Source organism: Danio rerio, chromosome 20 (assembly GCF_052040795.2).
Source record: "Danio rerio strain M-AB ecotype USA chromosome 20, GRCz13ab, whole genome shotgun sequence".
Classification (NCBI taxonomy): domain Eukaryota; kingdom Metazoa; phylum Chordata; class Actinopteri; order Cypriniformes; family Danionidae; genus Danio; species Danio rerio.
The window spans coordinates 21,799,509-21,821,629 of NC_141040.1; the positions used below are offsets into that span (position 1 = coordinate 21,799,509).

General features: G+C 37.4%; 2 protein-coding genes across 3 annotated transcripts in view; one reads left to right on the forward strand and one right to left on the reverse strand.

Moving 5' to 3' along the window:
* Window positions 1-22,121, reverse strand: part of vipas39 (VPS33B interacting protein, apical-basolateral polarity regulator, spe-39 homolog) — a 219,917-nt gene that overhangs the window by 16,071 nt on the left and 181,725 nt on the right. The window lies entirely within an intron of this gene.
* The window catches only part of kctd1 (potassium channel tetramerization domain containing 1), a 46,022-nt gene continuing 44,226 nt past the window's right edge, over window positions 20,326-22,121 (forward strand). Inside the window, exon 1 of the mRNA XM_087298104.1 lies at window positions 20,326-20,407. Coding sequence (XP_087154230.1) covers window positions 20,399-20,407 — 9 coding nt within the window. The 5' untranslated portion in view covers window positions 20,326-20,398. The remainder of the gene's footprint in view (window positions 20,408-22,121) is intronic.

Consider the following 22,121-nt stretch of genomic DNA (forward strand, 5'->3'; position numbering starts at 1 on the left):
CAGTTGAAACTGTGAAGGGTTTTTGTTGTATATTTGAGCCTAAAATGCATGAGTTTTATGACTTTGTTTGTTACATAAAACACTTTTCATCATTTTCCCTTCAGCTTTAGTTGTACTGTTCTGCTAGTTCACAGCTGTCAAATCCAGTTCCTGGAGAACCACAGCTCTGCAGTTTAGTTCCAATACCCCGGATCACACTAATTGAGTCCTTTTGTTTTGTTTAAAACCTACAGGTAAGTGTGTTGAAGCAGGATTGGAACTAAAGAGCTGTATTTGGAACTGGATTTGACACCTGAAAAGTAGTATAATGTTTTAGATTCCTTTTGAAGTATTTAGAAGCATTTATTTGATTTATTTAGTCCATATGCATGTATATTATTTTCCATTATTTAGACATATTAATGTATATTATTTTAGATATATGAATGTATATTATTTAGATTATTGTATAAAAAATGTTCCAATATTTAGATATTATAAATGCATATACTTTAGAATATATATATATATATATATATATATATATATATATATATATATATATATATATATATATATATATATATATATATATAGTTTTTAAGTCTGAATTATAAGCCTCCCTTTTATTTTATTTTATTTTAATTTTTTTTTAAATATTTCTCAAATGATGTTTGACGGAGCAAGGAAATTTTCACAGTATATCTGTTTATGTTTTTTCTTCTGGAGAAAGTCTTTATTTGTTTTATTTTGGCTAGAATAAAAGCAGTTTTTATTTTTTTAAATCATTTTAAGATCAAAATTATCGAGAGGTTTCTGGCTGCAGACCTAGTGCAGTGCAATGTTAGCTGCATCCAATGCTTTTTAATGCGCTCACCTAACCCCACCTCTAACCTACCCGTCACAGTGACATCACTCACTCCATTGAGTGCATTGTGTCTGAGATTGCATTGCTGAGTGGTGCAATCTCAGCTTGCATCATAAAGGCTGCATCCACAAACTATTGAAATTATCAGCCTTTTTAAGCTTTTTTTTTTTCAATAGTCCACAGAACAAACCATCGTTATACAATAACTTGCCTAATTACTCTAACCTGCCATAATTAACCTAGTTAAGCCTATTTGAATTAATTATTATCAATTATTTGATGATAATATTAAAAATAAAAAAAAATTTAATCTGGAAAAGAATAATGCATACCAAATATTATATAATTTATATTGTCAATTATAAAACAATTAATTAACTAATTAAGATCTAATATATTTTATTTGTTATTAATAATAATCAATAAGCAATTACTACAATTACATATTTTTTAAATACATTGTTAGCAATGAACATCTAAATTTAACAACTACATTTAAATATACAACTACATTTAACTAATAGACATAGTTAATAATATTGTGATTACAAAGTTGTTTTTAGAATTAAAATTACTTTTATTAAAATAAAAATGTATTATTATTAAGTCATTATGCGAATTACATTTATTTATAATATTAAGAGTTATATTATGTTATCGTATTAATATTAAACAATGTTTTATAATGTTATGTGTTTTATATATGTGTCCTATTTTATCATAGATATAATAAAATTTAGGCATTATTCTTTTTTTAATTTTCCAGTATTTATGAAAATCTTATATGCATCAGTTAATTAATTTTTCCCACATCAGTATATATATAAAAAATAATTATTAATGGAAAAATAAAAATATATATTATCGTATATATTGTATAATATCAAAATGTCCTATGTACTGTCTACAGGGCTCAGCATATTTGAGTACAGCCTCCACGAATCTCTCATTTAAATAAATATTTTCTATTGGATGCTTTACAATCGTATATTTGTGCATATACATTAGATATATCATATATAGATATAGATATACATATAGATAGAAGCCAAATCTAGATTGTAAGATAATAACTTACAATAATGGTTTAAAAATTAGTAGCCCAAATTTATATGTTAAGGAACAATATTTAATGAAAAAAAATTTAAAACAGCGGAAAAATCAAGAGAAGCAAAAACATATATACAATTTTGTTGAAATGTTATTTTACTTTTTTTTTCCAATATTTTGCATGAATTTAAATGTATTATCTTTCCATTTCTAAAGATGTTCTATGGCTGAAATATTATTTTAATAAATATATCTGTTTAATAAATCTGTTCAATTGCACCAATATATATTACTCATATTCACTGAGAAATTGTTAAAAAATATTTATTTTCCAAATGGGGTGTACTCTGTTAAGCAAAAAGAACGAAAGCATGACATCAATAAAGCATTATACTCTTTTAACTTTCCTGTGTAATATAATAACGCTTTATTCTAGTTCTGTATTTCCAGTAATCATAAAAAGCATAGGATTTTAACATGAAAGCTCATGTCACCATTTGTTTTTTAAAGCCTTAAATAATTTCTGCTTCGTGCATATATATAGCCTATCATAACCAGCAGAGGGCAGCACATCCTCACTGCGTCAAATTCCAGTAACGCTGAACAGATTTGTTTATGCTATAGAGAAGCGCCAAATTTTTTCTGGGACTGTTTGTTTTCTGTCTCTGGTAACTGATCAGACCAAGACTCTCCAGAATAAAATCATAAAATCATGTTGACTAGTTAAAACTCTTGTTTCCTTTTACAGTGTAAAATGCATACGTACTGTATGTGTGACTGTGTTTTACATTGCCCTCGTGATTCATGGCTGTTTATTTACATTTCAATTGCATTATGGGACTTTGATATCTCTTTTTTTGTGCAGTTTAACAAAGTGACTTATTTTAGTTGCTGTAATGATATATTGGGTTGGTTATGTAAATTACACTCTCAGTACTTATTCGGTGAAACTTTACAATAACAGTACATGAATAATGATGTGTTAATATATAAACTAAACATTACTTTATGATGAACTAATGATGAGTTAATTAGTGCGCTAATCATGAACTAACTTTAACTACAACATGAATTGCAAGAGCTCATGTGGGAATAACGACTTCCTTAATTACATGTTAGTATGTTTGTTTGTTAATTAATGTAATAATTAAATCAATAACTAACTTTAGTAGTTAGTAGTCATGAACTAACTTTAAGTATAACACGAGTCACAAGAGTTCATGTGTGAATAATGAGTAATCTTAATTACTTATATGTTAGTACATGTTGTTAATTCATGTATTGATTGACATTTAAGTTTAAGCTAAATGTAACCAACATGAACTCATGACATGTTCATGTATAATTATATCATGACTTTACTTAAAGAGGTACATCATCGTTAACCCATTCTTAACGACCCATGAACTCCTTATGCACGTCCTTCTAGTGCGCTTGCACTGAATAACCACAGAAAAGTGTTCAGTCAACATGAACAGTTTAAACACAGGAGTTATGAAGGATGAGTTAATAGTGGTGTGCACCTCCAAGTAAAGTCATGGCATAATTATACATTAACAGCTCATGAGTTTCTGTTGGTTACATTTAACTTTAACTTGAATGTTAATAAGTACATTAATTAACAACAAGTAATTAAGATGGCCGTTATTTACACATGAACTCATGATATATTCATGTGTAATCATATCATGACTTTACTTAGAGGGGCACATCATCATTAACCCATTCTTAACCACTCATAAACTCCTCATGCATGTCCGTCTTGTGCGTTTACACTGAATAACCACAGAAAAGTGTTCAGTCAACATCAACATGAACAGTTTAAACACAGGAGTTTTGAAGGATGAGTCAATGATGATGTGCCCCTCCAAGTAAAGTCATAACATAATTATACATGAACAGCTCATGAGTTTATGTGGGTAACATATAACTTAAGCTTAAAGGTTAATAAATACATTAATTAACAACATGTATTAACATGTAACTAAGGTAGCCCTTATTTACAACCAGTGTTGCCAACTTAGCAATTTTGTTGCTAGATTAAGCAACTTTCCATACTACTCTAGCAACTTTTTTTTTTCAAAAAGCACGTAGCAACAGCTTTAGCAATTTTTAACATTGATTTGGCTACTTTTAGCAATTTTTAAAAAGTGCCTCAAAAGAGCAGTGTCTGCAGGCTTCACTCAGTAGAGTAAATTGCTAACTCAGATTGTTTTTCATAACTGTTCATTTACTGATATTTGTTCACATGTTGGTAATTTAGGTAGCAATACATTCCAATAGTTCTATAATTGTTGTCACTTTCACAAATGTGTTAACTTTAAATTAAAAAGAGTAAGTTCAGAAGCTATGATTGTTTTACAGAATTTCACTGTTTATTATCAGTATTAAATTTAAAAATAATAAAAATAAGTGTTTTAAAAAATACTTTCACAGATAGTCAACTCTATTTTTATACAAATCTAAATAGACATATTTCAAATAATGTTTTTGCTAAGTCAGTTTGAGAAAACATTAATTATTTTGTATACTACACAGAGATGTAGTTTTGAGTTGCAATTACGCATTGACGTCATCACACAAAGTAATATGTTAATAAGAACCTCTTTATTGTGCATCTGGATGTAATGCTTTAATATAATATAATATAATATAATATAATATAATATAATATAATATAATATAATATAATATAATATAATATAATATAATATAACATAGGAGGTTCATTCCGCTGTGGCGACCCCGAATTAATAAAGGGACTAAGCCGACAAGAAAATTAATGAATGAATGGATAATATAATATAATATAATATAATATAATATAATATAATATAATATAATATAATATGATATAATACATGGTGCCTCAGAGAGTAGAGACATGACAGACTTATGCTTGTCAGATACTACGTGATGATGTCGCATATATGCAAATTAGTGTGTGATGTAATTTGGCAATATTTAGCTACTTTTTGGGCAGGCTTGAGCTACTTTTCATTGGAAAAAGTTGGCAACACTGTTTACAACATGTAATTCGTGTTGTAGTTAAAGTTAGTTAATGACCAGGTCTCACTGGAAGAAGAGACAGTACTGTCTCAATGTGATCTCCTGGCTAAATAAAGGAAATAATTAGCTCATACATTAACTCATGATTAGTTCATAATGTTACGTGTACACATTAACACATCATTATTCATGTACTGTTATTTTAAAGTGTTACCACTTATTCTGTTCATTTAAAGATTTATTTTTATAGAGTTTGTTATACTCATGAAAACTGATAGTTTGAATCATATTAATACCGTCTTAAGGCCTGAAAATGAAAACGTGGGAATGCTGTGTGAATCATTTTAAGTGTTTTTAAACGCTTTAAAATACTGTTAATGGTATTTTGTGTCCAATATAATTATCTTCTAATTAAAACCTGCTGAAAAAAAAAGTCGCCAATTGTTGTTTATATTTGCGATCACGTTTTTATCCCAAATGACAAGAACAAACAAAGAAACTATTGTAAGATTGGCATATAAAAAACACAAGGATCCTGTTCTTTATGTGTATTAGGCAGAAGAGGAGGGAGTGAGGAAGAGGGTGCAATGCTCATATTTTTATTTATAATTAAGAAGGTGTTTAATCCCAAGGCTTTTGACTGTAACAGAGGCAAACCCCCACCTCACTCTTCAGTTGTTCCCTCAGCTATTTATGGAAATTCAAATCTTAATTGCTCCATTTAAATTAATTGGAGAAAGAAAAAAAAAAACACTCAGCTGTTAGTCTGTTCAAATATTTATTTTCCCAAGTGACTACAAAGGAGATTCTCCATCAGAACGCAGATAGAAAGCTGTCCAAACCACAGACTATGCGGCATCAAAGCCTTTGTGTGTGTGTGTGTGTGTGTGTGTGTGTGTGTGTGTGTGTGTGTGTGTGTGTGTGTGTGTGTGTGTGTGTGTGTGTGTGTGTGTGTGTGTGTGTCAATCCAAGATACAAATTCAAGTCATTACAGATATTAAACCCCAAATCAAGGGATGTAAATGACAAAAGCACAGTCAGCATATGTATGTGCGCATATATACTAAGGCGCGGGAGTTTGATGCTGTGACAGTTGAAGTCAGAGCCAGAGGCTAAAGACAATAAACAATCTGACCATGAATATTCATGCAAGCTCACACTGTGGTTTTGTGTAATATTAAGCAGCCCGAATCGCGATGAATATTCCTGGAGACAAATGAAAGTGATGTTCTACGTGTGGAAGGTCGTGTCTACATCTGCAAGAAAGACACTGGTTTGAGTCTTAATGGAGACCTATTATGCAAAAGTAATACTTATAAGGGGTTTAATCACAGTTGTGTGGCAACAGTGTGTGAATATATCCAGCCTCTAAACTTAAATCATTAATTAATTACATTTAATAATCACACTGCAGAAAACAGTCTGCAGAAACACTTTGATTGACATTCTCCCTTTCTAAGTGTCATAGGAGGGGGAAGCCCCTATGACCTTTTGAGTGACCTTTGCCTCATTAGCATGTCCGCTCGAGTTTTACCTGCTGAAGATAATAGCCCCTTTCACACAGTGATACCGGTAAATATCCGGAAAATTTCCGGAAAGACTTTACCGGTATATTCAAAAAAGCACTGTTCACACAGGTGAGGACGTTACGGAAATTTTCCGGAAAAGAGCATTCACACATCCATTCCAAAATACCGGTAAATTCTGACATCATTCACCACAAATGAGCTTTAAACGGCTGCGCTTGTATTTGTAAACATTTGACTAAATTACAAACTCTGTGGATGATCAATATTGTGTACAACTTTCGCAGGATCACTTTCGCATGTCGAGATGTTCATGATATGTGCGTGTGCAGGCGCTCACAGGCTGTTTCACAGGCACACGCAAAGCTTGAAGGTAAACAAACAGCGGCTTATCATAAGCATCTCATCGATGATTATTTACACAGTTGGCATTAAGAAGAACATATAAACGTGATCTGACTAACTTCTAGCAGCTAAATGTGTCTGGAAAAATATTCAATGGCTTTTATTCTCATAAACCGTGCGGACGTGAATGCATTTGACTTGTGATTGGCTAAAGCAGATGTCTCACGTCAGCACGTTCTAGACCTGCACGCGCTTATTACGGCAATCTTCCTTCTGCATTCACACAGCGCAGCATTTTGGCAAATTGCTGGTAATGTTACAACTTCTCTTTCCGGAAAATAGCCAGAACGAATTTACCGGTATTTTCAAAATGGACCTGTTCACACATACAACCTTTCCGGAAAATTGCCGGCAATTTTCCGGAAAGGTCTGTATGTGTGAAAGGGGCTAATGTCAGCAACTAGGATTATAAATGTGGAGTTTTAGGATGAACCAATGAACACTGTAGACTATCTTCTTCTGAGACACTTATTATGACAGAGATAAAGTTAGTTCTGTTATTGAATCTGCCGCTATGCTGATGCACTGGCACTTGTAGCTCCACTCTCTCCACCCTCTTTTTTAGTCATTTTTACGCTTTTTCTTGCCTCACAGTTTTCTTGGTGCTAATTACACTTGAACCTTTGAAGTCACATGAAATGTTTGACAATGTTTTTGGATTCATTTCTGGACTTTGGTTGCCTCTGGACTGCTGCTGTATATAAAGGGAGCTCACAGATTTGATCTAAAATATCTTAATTTGTGTTCTGAATATGAAAGAAGATCTTCAGAATGAATGGAAATGTGGGTAAGTAAATAGTAACAGATTTTTATTTTACTTTACACACTTGTATTTGTTCTACCCGTTTATATGGCACTTATTATTATCCAGTAAACTTTTTAAAGGGATAGTTCACACAAAAATGAAAATTTGGTCATCATTTACACATCCTCTACTTGTTCTGGCCTGTGAGTTTTGGTTACTTTCATTGTTAAACATAGTTTCTTTTGTGTTCAGCAGAGAAAAAAGAAACTCAAACAAGTTTGGAACAACTACACGGTGAGTACATTTTCATTCTGTGGTAAACTTACCATTTAATGGTCCTTTAATAAGATTAAATGCAGGATCTTATCAGGAATGTAATTAGGAATGAACCAGAAGACTTTCATAAAATGCAAACAATACGCTCATTTATTCATTATAGCAAAGTATACTTGATGAGTCATCCTCACAAGTTGGCTAATATTAACTTGTAGACAGTAGCTATAACAAAGACGTTTTGCAGTCTGGCTCATTAAAAGTACTGTTCAGTTGTTTTGCTAATGTCTCGGTGTGTCATTTCAGACACCCTGAATGACTTTTTTATGTATAAAAATGGCTGTCAGTAATAGTGTTTATTCTACATGACAAAGTTCAGTTATGAAATAATAATTAGTAATTCCACCAAGCATTCTAATAAAGGCCTAGTTAAAAGCTTAGCAACTGTGAAATCTGCCTCATTAAAAGTGTTGTTTAGCCATTTTCCAATGTCTCAGAATGCGATTTCAGACCCATTTAATGACTATTTTACAAAATGGCTGTGAATTATAGTGTTTCTTCTAAATAGCGAAGTCGATTCATACAATATTCAATGCAAAAGATATGCTAAAAATTAGGCCCATGCTAATAGTTTATCATCTTGTTGATTTCCTTATGAAAATTGGCCATGGTTTTACAACCAAAAAACTTAGCTAAACCAATTAATGCTTCAACAAATAAAATAAATAAATAACAGAGAAATTTAGCAATCTGGCTCATTAAAAGCAAAGTCCTTTTCAAGGAACGCCTGTTCGCTCAGCAGCCATATTTGCAATGCCTCCGGGTAGTTCATCCAAGACGAAATGGGGCAATCCCAAAAATCTCAAAAACTGCTCGACTCTCAATTAAATAAGCAACAAAATCTAAAGTGAGCAAACTTTTGTTGCTTAAGCTATATAATTACATTTAAAACTATTATTTCCAGCCTGTTTGAGCTTCTGTGCAAACATTGGCAAGTTTTTTCACCACACCAGTCTCCTCTGTGGCTGATTCAGTGGTAACAAGAAGACACTGTTACAAAACAATGACAAAGATAAAACCCCGGAGCAAAACCAGACCACGACACTGGAAAGACACAATATGTAATGGGATGTGATGTCTTCCCTGCAAACAAGTCTGTGCTGGTCCTTAATGGGCCCACTTACTGTAGGGCTAGCCTAAGGTTTCCCAGTGAGCTGAAAGTGCAGGGCCCTTGAGAGTTTGCTCATTGTTAAAACATTGGCCCTTTAGAGCTAGCCCCCACTAAACCCCCAGAGTGCCTGCATTATAATCTGCAACAATAAATCTGTTGTAGTATCAATACTTTTCAGTTCAGTCCTTATACACCTGGGTTTATTTTTTATCATAATGCCATTGAAACTTGGCTTTTCGCTCAGGACCTGTATGGAACATTCTCTCAACTGTAGGTGAATTTCTAAAATAGGTCTGATTATACTTGTGTGTTGTAAGTGTTACAAGAATGACACAATGAAACTGAAGTACGAAAGGTGTATTAGCAAACATTCCCTGGACTTTAAAACAAACGAAGTTAGGGCCTACTCAAACTATGCCATCCGTACCATGCCCAGGCCCGTTTCCTGGATCGTTTGAGAAGTGTGAGTGCACTAAATCGGGCTCAAGCACAATTCACTTGGCTGGCCCTGGTCCGGTTGGAAGAGGTGGGCCTGAGCGCGGTTCACTTGGGCCGAAACTGAAAGCAAGACGTGAGTTTTAAGTTACTGTTTCATATGGATTTATTAATCTTACTGTTCAGTGAACGCAAACTGCTGTAGTTTATTAAAGACGCAAACTCCACACTGCACGACAGCTGCGCGGGTTCAGCAGACCTCCTCATTCCTGCAGCACGGGAGCATTATGACTGTTTATGAGCGACAAAAGTGGCGGATCTGTTCGGCGTGTCACCGCGTGTCACCGCATCCCTAAGGACTGTTTGGCGAAATATTTGACTGCATGTCACTGCATAACAAACGACTGAAACGATATAACTAGAGAAATCTCCACTGTGCTGCTGAGTGACAGCGCTTTTTACTGAACAGCGCAGCAGCGATGACGTAAGCTTGCCGAGGCCCGATATGGTGTGAGTGCGGGCCGTCGGGGGAGACGGGAGGGGGACAAGTGTGCTTTGGCCCGATTCGAGGCAACTGTACCTAGTGTGAGTACGTCCTAAATCTGTTAAAAGCTTACAAGTAAACCCAGTCCCATTCTGAAAAACTTAGTCCTGCGGACATTTCTGGAGACCACAAATTATGTAGCCAGAGGTTTGTATAGCTGCATTTAATTTTTTTAATCAAACGCTGGCGACGCAGTGATGCAGTAGGTAGTGCTGTCGCCTCACAGCAAGAAGGTTGCTGGGTCGCTGGTTCGAAGTTGGCTCAGTTGGCGTTTCTGTGTGTGGGATTTGCATGTTCTCCCTGTGTTCGCGCAGGTTTCCTCTGGGTGCTCCGATTTCCCCCACAGTCCAAAGACATGTGGTACAGGTGAATTGGGTAGGCTAAATTGGCTGTAGTGTTTAAGTGTGTGTGTGTGTGTGTGTGTGTGTGTGTGTGTGTGTGTGTGTGTGTGTGTGTGTGTGTGTGTGTGTGTGTGTGTGTGTGTGTGTGTGTGTGTGTGTGTGTGTGTGTGTGTGTGTGTGTGTGTGTGTGTGTGTGTGTGTGTGTGTGTGTGTGTGGATGTTTCCCAGAGATGGGTTGTGGCTGGAAGGGCATCCGCTGCGTAAAAACGTGCTGGATAGGTTGGCGGTTCATTCCGAATGAATAATCAAACACTATGGGACAGTATGACGCCGTTTCTTTCGGACCACTTACTTCTCTGTGGAGGACTTTCCCACCTCAACCAGTTTTTCCAGTTAACTCGTCGTGCATGTGGGCGGACTTATAGATGCAGAGAGGAGTTGACCACGTCGACGGCGACTGGGTTTGAGTCTGGGGAAGAGCAGTTCTAGAAATCAGGTAAGACAAAAACAGAATCCAAAAATTAAAATCAACGAGTGAATAACAAGGTTGAGAATGTGGTGAAAATCCGAAAGCGTGGTAAAAATCAGACGAGGGCTTTCCTTTTTCTAGGTGGCTTTTGTAAAATCGTCTGTTGGGTTTAGGGAAGTAAGTGGGTGGGTGGGTCAATCGGTAAAATTGGTTGGGTTAAGGGAAGGAGTAGGGTGGGTCAGTTGAATGGCCTGTCGCCCAGTCAATCATTCAGTCAGTCAGACGGACAATCGGCCAACAGCGGCCTCTGGTGGGTATTTCACGTATTTTACGGTCTACAGAAACTTCTACGAGACTATGTTTTCAGAATGAGCCTGGGTTGAAAGTTTTAGTCAACCAATCGTACAATCCAATTGTCCACAAATCGCTCAATCCAAAACAATTATAACACTCAAGCTTGGAAGAGTATTCTGAAAATGTACAGTAAGTCCAGACAAAGGAAACTCCACAATCTAAAAAGCTTTGTAAGCTGTTATTAGTCCTCTTGCCTTGTCTGTATATTGTTTCCTGCTTCCTGTCAGACAACTGGTCTTCCACCAAACTATTCTTAAAGTTGCGCTGTTTCTCAATATGCATTCTTCAGCATTCTTGAGTCCTCGTGTTCTCATGTAACGTCATCATCAACCGACAAAGTTAATTTCCAAAACTCAAGACTGCAAGAACAGGACACGTGAAAGTTCCCGGATGCGTTCTTGGTATCGCATCGATGCAGACTTGAGTGCAAAACATGTTCGAGAAGTCCCAGAAGTCATTGCAGCTGAATAAAGGAGGTGGGAAGTGCAGCATTTTATATAGATTTGTTATTAAAGTTCCGAGATATAACTTATTTATTGCAGGAGTTTCCCTAAATGAGATGGTGAAAGTAAACATTAACATGACCATCTTAAGAAAGGCATAAACACATTATGGGTGTTTATTTGCTGAAATTCGTATAAAAAATTTGTTTTATTTATACTGTGCAAAGTTTATTTGTAAGGTTTTTAAGCAAAGTGTATATTTTGAAAAGTGGGAAAAACAATAAATCGCTGTATGAGGGCTGTAATGTTTAAATCATTTTCAGTTAAAAACTTGCGAAGGTCATGTGACCATTAGGAAGAACACAGTATCTCACTTCTCACAGGACACGTTCTGTTTTCTCGCAGTCTCCAGAGTTTGTTCTTTCGAGGTAACTTGGCAAGACCAGTCTTTACATAAATGCAAGTTCATTCTCTGCAGTTTTGGAATTGAGAAACAGCCTTGTACACACACTAAAATGTTAAGAGGAATAAAGTGTGGGCCACCAATGCAGAGGCAGTGCAGGTCTAGTAAGGGCTTCCTGGGGGCTAGGTGAGGGCTGCTCATGCAGGGTCAGCACTAAGGGGCCAATGTTTATCCAATGAGCAAACTCTCAAGGCCCCTTAACTTGCAGCCCACTGGGGTTCCTAGGGGTTGGCCAATTAAGGATCAAGCAACCCTCTCTGAGCCTTCACAGGATTAATGTGGGCTGTCAGCTAGTGTGGGCTACTCACACAGTGCCCGCAGCTGTGGACCACACCTGGGCTAGCCCACACTGGACCTGTTTAGATTTGATGTGGGCTGGGACTAGCACACTGCGCTAGCAACAAGCTAGCACGGGACCTGCAGGAGCATGTTTGCCTGGATGTCATTTCTCTGGTCAAAAGCAGACACTGAATAGTTACCAAATGAGAGTGATTAGCTACGTTTCCATCTACCTATTTTTATGCGCATTTTGGACATGCGCATAAAAAACGCTTGATGGAAACACCAAGATGTGTGTAAATTTTGAAAATGTAGTAAGAGTAGGATAAACTTTTTATTTGATAAGAAAAAATGTGCATAAACTGCGATGGAAACACTTTTACCAAACAAATGTGTTATAAGAGGTCATGTGATGATAAAAATGTGTGTGCATGAACAAACCAGCAGGCCGATCACATTTTAAAACATCTGAAATGTTGTTTTGGTCATTCTAAAACACAGAAACCGTTTCAGTACAGTTCATTCCACTGCGGTGGTCCCAGATTAATAAAGGGACTAAATCGAAAAGAAAATGAATGAAGGAATAATCAGGAAGTGATGATTTTATTCTCTTTGACTACTTGGATGGAAACGCTGTTTAATTCGCATGTCTTTTATGTGATTTTCCAGTTTTGCGCATACATTTAATTCGCATTTTTGGATGGAACCATAGCTATTGTCATAACAAACAAGAAAATATGTACAAACTCCTCCCCCAAAGAACTGCCACACTGTAAAGATTGATGATTGGCTATTCTGACTGGAAGACGGGACTTCGTCCACTGTGCAGGCAGAGCATTTTGAGTAAAATGTCTTTGTATTTTTAATAAAAGTGTTGTCTAGCTATTTTGCTAACTGTCCATGCTTCCAAAAGCTGCTTATCACAATGAGTCTTTTTCCTTTCTTTTCCTTTCTTTCTTGATTGATTGATTGATTGACTGATTGATTGATTGACTGATTGATTGATTGATTGATTGATTGATTGATTGACTGATTGATTGATTGATTGATTGATTGATTGATTGATTGATTGATTGATTGGCTGACTGATTGATTGATTGATTGATTGATTGATTGATTGATTGATTGATTGATTGATTGATTGATTGATTGATTGACTGATTGATTGATTGACTGACTGATTGATTGATTGATTGATTGATTGATTGATTGATTGATTGATTGATTGATTGATTGATTGATTGATTGATGTTCTTCTATTATCTTTTTGTGAATCCGGTTTGTAATTCAATTCAATTCAATTCAGCTTTATTTGTATAGCGCTTTTACAATGTAGATTGTGTCAAAGCAGCTTCACATAAATGGTCATAGTAACTGGAACAATGTGGTTCAGTAACTGAAACAGTGTGGTTCAGGTTTTAGTGTTTAAGTTCAGTTCAGTTCAGTTTAGCTCAGTTCAGTGTGATTTAATCATTACTGAGAGTTCAAACACTGAAGAGCAAATTCATCGATGCGTAGTTCTACCAATCCTGAACCATGCGAGGCAGTGGCGACAGCGGAGAGGGAAAAAAAACTTCACCTGATGGGAGTGAAGAAAAAAAACCTTGAGAGAACCTTGAGTAATAAATCTAGGCCTACTGCAAATACATGGATAAATTTAATCCCAGGTAGCGAAGGATTCTGGTTCAGATTTGGTATAAATCTGACACAGCAGGCATTCATCCGGCCCTGGCATACAACATGTGGGCCAAACATGGCCCTGGTTTAATAGAGGTGGCACCGTCTTTAAGGCAGCACACAATACTTGGGCCAAAAGTAAAATGTAGTATTTGGCCCAGATGTTATTTGGGGTGCTTTCACACCTGCCTTATTTAGTTCGATTGAATCGCACTAGAGTTCGTTTCCCCTTTTGGTACGCTTCGTTTGGGCAGGTAAGAATGCAGCAATCGTACTCGAGTGCGCACCAAAAGCGGACCAAATAAGCATACCGAGACCTGCTTGAAGAGGTGGTCTCGGTATGCTTTCAAACGAACCCTGGAGCGGTTCATTTGTGGTGAGAATATGATCCGTACTAAAACAGGTCCAACCGCAAAAAGTACTGCACGTTTTGGACTAATTCAGCTGCCGTAGGCCGATGAACTGTGCATTATGGGATATGGAGGAAAAATATTTGTTGACAGCGCTTTACCAACAGAGAGAGAGAGAGGGGAAACCATACCTGATGGATCGTTGGTAATATTTCCGAAAGATGACCATGTTGCAGTTTAACTAAATTAATTCACGCCTCCTCCTGAAGTGACGAGCATCGCATTAAACACTATTTTCCAGCCGCGGCTGCGCTTCATTTTTGTAATGTATAGTTTATCTAAAGCAGGGATACAATCAGCCAGCGCAGTCGTCCCTCCAGAGTAAAAGGTTTTGTTTACCTGCGGGAGTTCACTGGAGTTCCCGCACGTGAATTGTGACCAATCAATAAGCAGTTAAGGAAATATGTTAAACAACATCTGGCCAATGACAGATGTGGATTTTGTCAGATGACTGCATTTTGGTTCGTTTCAACTGGTTCGGACCAAAGCCAGCAGTGTGATGTGAAAATGACCCAAAGACGGCAGAAGATGCAACAATTTATTGCGCTTGGTCCGGACCAAATGAAGCAAACTACAGATGTGAAAGCACCCTAAGTGATATATGGGCCAGATGTCAAGTGAAGTATTTGGCCCATTAATAATTGATATGTGGGCCTATCTTGACCCACATTTCAAATGCATTTTTAGTATTTTCAAATAAAGGAAAAAATTTGACCAATCAGGTCGCTTTAAGTAAAAGCATGCCCATAGCATGCCTAAAGCGCAATCATTCATTGGTTTATCAGTTTCATTTGCAGTCTTGACACACCAACATATCTGGCCCAGTTCAGGCTTAGTTTTGGGTTATTAACTTGCCCCAAATATGGTCCATGTTTGGCCCTTGTTTGGAAGTGATGTACTATAAATCACTGCGGCATGTGGGCCAAGCAAAATCTGATTGAGTGGGCCAAAGCTGATCCAGAGATATTTTGCTATGTGGGATGTTACAGTTGCATGGTTTATGCCATCCAGAGTCTGATCAAATTCAAATGTAAAAGTGTATTAAGCATATTAGAAGTAAAATAAAATAAAACACCACAATTTTCAATCACAAGCGCAATGTGCAGGGAATTTATATTTCTGCAAATACACGCTCACAGAGGTGTGCGCATGCATGCGTTGCACAAGCACACCATGCGGAAACACTGAGAAATAGCCGCTACTTAGGGAATTTTGAATTTTAAATAGCAAATCAAGCATTTAACACTTTCACCCTCCTAATAATTTATACAATAAACAGGAGCCTAAGTCACTTCCTTAATAATTTAGACATAAGCTAATGTTGATTTATTCAGCAGGGCTAGTGCCAGCAGGAGACCCGGAGGAGCTGAAATGTGTATTAAAGTAGGACAGAGGCAGCCGGCGCCATAATAACATTTGGATAATTTTATTATGGCTCACGGCTCAGTTCATTTCCCCTTCTGCTCGCTGCATGAAATTGTTTGATTCTCACAGTGCCTGGAGTGAACTGAGAAGGTGCCACACACGCACATAAACATATGCAAACACACTTTTTTCGCGCAGTTTGCTGCACACCTACTCTCTCGTATACCTTCTCTGGGTTTGCCACGCATTCCCGACACGCTAAAACCTTGCTCTAACAGACACTCAAATGTTTCTCGAGGTTCTGGCTGACAAACGCAGACACACAGCGAACAGGCAGATAAATGATGTGTCTCATTATGGGAGATGCGGAAGAGTGGCAGCACTTTCAATGAGAATGGACTGAGATTAATACCCTCTATCATCCCTTCTTCTGTCAGGGAGAAAGACAGCAAGTGCTAGAGATGAATACAACAAGAAAATGGGAAAGAAAGAAAGAAAGAAAGAAAGAAAGAAAGAAAGAAAGAAAGAAAGAAAGAAAGACAGACAAAAAGAAAGCTGCATTTGTTTAACTAAAGATAAGATGCTGATGGTAAAATCTGTCTGAAAGGCTGGAACAGTGGAGTCAGCCATAATGCTCTGGCCTGAGGGCTGTGCGTGTGTGTCTGTGCGTGTGTGTGTTGATCTGAAACGCCTTGTTGTCATCCACTATCCTACAATCTTTCGATTCTCTTTTCTTTTATTGCATGTGCACAGTAAAACAAAGTAACTCAACATCAGTCCTCGATCTGTGAATGGTACAGCCAATTACATGTGTATATACACAAATAATGTTAGACGTCATGATATTCCCAGCGCAGTAAACATATTCAACAACAGTTCTGGTGAGAAGTAAACACTTTAGTTCACAGTTCATATTTTACACCAAATGACATGCAGAGTCCCAACACCTTTTAAGCAATGAATCTCCATGACATTTCCATGACCTTCTCGGTTAGTTCAAACTGAAAGGACCTTTAGGGTGTTCACACTTGCAGTTTGGTTTTCATGGTTCATTAACCAAAAAAAAAAAAAAAATTATATATTTACTCCTGGTTTGCTTAGTATCTACCCTGGCACTTGAAAAAAAAAAAACATGGTTCCAATGCTTGTATTGAACTGTAATCGGTAGTGGTGGTACTAGAGCTGCACAATTCTGGCTAAAATGAGAGTCGTGATTTTGTTGCTTAAAATAAAGATCACGATTTTCTCATGATTACATGTAAAATAAAGGTTAATACGAGTCGGCAATTAATATTGTTTTTTCTCAAACATATGGTAAAACAAAAATATTAATATTATGTGTAGACCTACTGTTTTCTATAAATAATCCTACTCTACTTATAATAATTCTGATGTTGAATTATGTTTGAGATATATGCTTGCAATCTGTCATTGAGAACATTATTAGACCAATTTATTCACTGTTAAAATAAACATTATATAGGCTAGAGCAGTTATACTGACACTGTAAACATTTATTTTCATGCACAACTGTGTGTTCGCTATAAAATAAAAACATCAAATGCTTGTCGCAATCATAACTCTAAAATGCCATATGATTATTGAAACGATGTGCACGCTTTTGGTTTCGGTTTTAAGTGCGGTTCACACTTCGCGCACGGCTCTCAAACCATCACTCTGTGCCACAAACCGAATGTTATTTACAACTTCATTACCTGTTATTCATAGCCTATGCAGGCTGTGTTCACTTATCACGATTACCTTACTTCATAGATGGGTGGATTTCACACACAAAAACTTAACGGACTACAAATTAGCCATTCCTGGACTACAATTGTCATACATGCACTCCGCTCACACACACACACATGCTTCCTCATTCTGACTGATTACACTCGCACCACCTGAGGATTGTCAAAGACTGATTACACACACTATTTAAGCGACACAATCACTTCCATTGCAGAGTCTTGTTAACTGTAGTGACATTACAATGCGTGATCCTTGTCTTGTTTTCCCGTGTTATGACCAGGGCCAGACGGAATCTGCGGATGTTTTTTGCTATTTCTGCGGAGAATTTTGCTAAAAATCTGCAGATTTTTGCTGAATTATTTTGGGAGTATCATAACTAAACCCTTAATATATATAATAAAAAGTAATAAATTACTGAATAAAAACTGAATAAATTCTGATTTACACATTTAGTCAAGTTAAAAGACAGAATTAATAATGGGCTAAAAATCTGCAGAAATCTGCAGAATTCTGCGGAAGTTCTACGGAATTCTGTGCGCGCAGATTCCGTGTGGGCCTAGTTATGACCTTAGCCTTGTTTGCCTTTTCGTCTCAGCCTACCACCTGCCTTCCGACCTCTCGCTTTTTATCTTACCTACGTTTCTGGATTGCTTTTGTACACCTGTTTGCACTCGTATTGACCATTGCTTGCCCGACTAACGAATAAACCTTCATGTGGATCCGAACCGAACCAAACGTGTCTATCATTAAGTAGGGCGCGCACCCGCCCTCTCTGTGGTAACAGCTCACGGTCAGCAGCTCAGGTCACGTGTGATTTTCCGGCCACAAATACTGCATTATTTAAAGACAAAAACGACATATTTAGGTGAATTATACCTTATAAATACAGTATGTGACTCTTTTAACATAACTTGGAGGTGTCCATGTCGCTGAGCAACGTATGTGACACAATGAAAAGACTCGTGGAGCCTCCTTTGGTTCTCTCCTGAACTTGAAAATATGATTGGCAGAATCGTAGAAATGCTGGATTAAGATTGTCTAGGTGGTCGAATCGAGATCGCAATCTTTTTTTCGATTAATCGTGCAGCTCTAGTTGGTGTAATATTACATTCCAAAATTTTATAAATGTTTTCTAAAATTAAATATATTGTGTTTATTGGGGGGAAAGAGTGTTTTTTTTTTTACCCAGACATTAAAAAAGAACTCATTTTAGAGCTGTAATCACAATTAGGCATGGGAAGATAACCGTTTTCAAGGTATACGTGGTTTGGAAAAGTCAAGGTTTTAAAACCGCCAAATTTTTCTGTAATACCTTTTCTCAGGTATATGTAAGATTTTTAGTAAAGTTTATTCATGAACTAATTTCGAGAGGAGCACGTGATTATGATTGAACACGGCTGGTTCTGCATTAGCATGCATGATCCACCAATCAGGCCATTCCTAACCCACTATAAAGAGCCAGGGTTTTTTTACTACAGTCATTTTCGATTTGAAGAATCCCCCCTTCCACCCCTACCTCTTCACCTTTCCCTCCATAGGGCAGCACGGTGGCCCAGTGATTAGCACTGTCACCTCACAGCAAGAACGTCACTGGTTCTAGTCCTTTAACTGGCCGGTGGTCGTTTCTGTGTGTTGTTTGCATGTTCTTCCCGTGCTTGCGTGGGTTTTCCCCGGGTCCTCCGGTTTCCTCCCACATTCCAAAAAACATGCACAACAAGTAAATTGATAAATCTAAATTTTGCACTACAGTTAATCTCTCACCATGCAGCATATATTTTCATAGCATTCAATTTTTAGTCATCAGTTTTTAATCAAGGGGGAGTTGTCGAGATCTACCTGAGCTCAAGGCTCCCCTCTCGCCCTCCAAACGGGAGGGAGCCCAGGGCTCAAGATCCTTTGAGCTCAGGGCTCTCTCCTGGGACAGCATGCCAAACTTGCTTATAATCAATCATCAGCTCAGTGTGAACTCTTGAATTTGCTTTTTACAGGACAACAGTATCTCCAATGGAAAAGATATCCAAAGAAAAGTGTAATGAAATCAGTGTGTTTGAAACTAATGAAGAAAACAGAAGGCAATTATTCATTTTCATTGTTTAGCCTGACATGTTTACTGCTCCAAAATATCATAAATTATTCAAACAATAAAATATATTGTTTTCAAAGAGGGAAAATGCTGTTTTTTTATCCAGACATTTAAAAGGAACATATTATAAAGTAGTGAGCTCAATACTGATTGAAACTGTGATATTTTTTTCCAAGGTTATGTCAGAAACTTATACCGGCCCATGTCTACACCGAATACAGTATTTTTCCCTATTTATAGGTTTTGCATAGCCGTGACATAGGTTTCAATCTGTGTAATGGCCCTCTCCCCCTCTGTGAGCGCGCCCGTGCGCGCACACACCATCCATTTGCAGGAAGCGCCCGCGGCAGCGTTCCATCAAAACTAATCATAACCATTCAAATCTGCCTCCCCGCTGCAAGATGTAGAAAGGAGGACGAATGTTTTACGCAGAAAAATCACCAGATCCTTTTTACATCCTTGAATAAGAGAAACTGCACATATTTTGCGTATTACAAATAGCTCATTCTTGTGATCGGTTAATTCACTAGTTGTCCTGAAGTGAACAGAGATCTGCAGGGGCGTTTGTTTGAGCGCGCTCTCTCTCTTCTCTTCTCTCTCTCTTTTGCTCTATCCGGGTCTGGCCCAGAGGGGTTGTGAAACCCCTGGAGCGACTCTCTGTGAATTCAGCTTCAGCTGGGCTCCATTCCTCAGCGCTTGAGCAAGGGGCGCGGACAGGAGCCCAAACACGGAGAGGTGACACGTCGCTGGATGTCCCATGTTCCAGGTGAGGAGCGCCAGATTGGGCTTTGTGGGGTTTTTTTCTACAGAGAGAGACAGTGGGTCTTCAGAGCGCAGCTGCATGTACGCATGTGCCAAAGGATGAGCGCGTTTGGGACAAAAATATTTATCTTCTCCCAGTTTACATCCCGTCGCTTCCCGATATGTGTGTAATGGCAGCGCGAAACGACACTTGAAGCAGTTTGTCTCTTGTCACATGCGAAAACTGTTCTGGAGCGAAGCCTCGAATAATTGAAATCGTAATGGCGTCCTCGATTAGGTTTAGCGATGCGCTACGATGAATGCAAGGCGAATTTGATGAAGCATATTGTGAAAAGCTGCTCTTTAACACAGCGGCTGCTTTTGTATTGCTCATGTAAGATTTCGCCTTGTGGGGTTGGTGCCATTAAAAAGAGTGCGTTTTGGCGCATTTGTAACACTTTTGAATGTTCCCGAGGCTCTTTTTTTCTTGTTTACTCGTGTTTAGCTGAGACTGTTATTTTTAACCGCTGTGTTTAAAGTTAAGCATTCCTTCATTCTCGTCATGTAATGCGCTACAGCTGCTGCTCTCAGAGCGCGAGAGAGGAGAAAGACGCACGTGCGCATGTTTCAATGGATTCGCGTTTTAAGTGAACTGATTGTGTTTCCTGAGCAGTGTTTCGTGTCCTGTAAGTTGTATTCTGCTGGATCACAGCTGTGGCGCCTCATGCTACCAGCTCGTGGAATTGTCATTTACTGTCCAAGTGGATGTATGTGGTACTGTCTGTACGGTCTAATTAGGTTACCTGGCCAAGGGAGGTTTGCCATAAAAAAGAGCACGCTGTAGTGTGCACTAGAGGGGGCTTTACTTTTGTATTTTGCACTGTATTAATGCACATGCACCCAATTTTATCTATCTATCTATCTATCTATCTATCTATCTATCTATCTATCTATCTATCTATCTATCTGTCTGTCTGTCTGTCTGTCTGTCTGTCTGTCTGTCTGTCTGTCTGTCTGTCTGTCCGTCCGTCCGTCCGTCCGTCCGTCCGTCCGTCCGTCCGTCCGTCCGTCCATCCATCCATCCATCCATCCATCCATCAATCCTTCCATCCATATATATATATATATATATATATATATATATATATATATATATATATATATATATATATATATATATATATAATTGTTCAAACTAAATTAAAATGAGCTGAAACAACACAATTCTTGACATGTCATTGGGACAACTAAATTAACTTAATCAATCTGTCTGTCATCTATCTGTCAATCTAAATCATTGTTTTTTAACCCTCATACTTTCATAGAATATTATAAATATAATATTTCCTCTTGAACTTTTTTCAGTTTTACTGTCCATTATTATTTCACTGTCCATTATTTGCACGTTCCAGAATCCATATGATCCGATATGTAAATCTGGCATAGTGTTCACCAACTATGACATCACACTTATTGAATATCCTACCAGTGTTTACAAACAGAATTTGACATTATATTCAGAAACAGTCACATGATATTTTGTGACTTGCGGTTGGCTCTTAAACAGGTTGCTAATTTCCTGAGAGAACTTTGTGCAAACAGAATGGACATGTGTGGACAACACAGTCAGCAAAAGCCTCATCTCCTAAATCTGGAAAAGTCTTGTATAACTGTAGGGGGGCATAAAGCACAAATTGGTCTCGTAGAGAACACAAGCATTCCAGTACGGCACACCATCA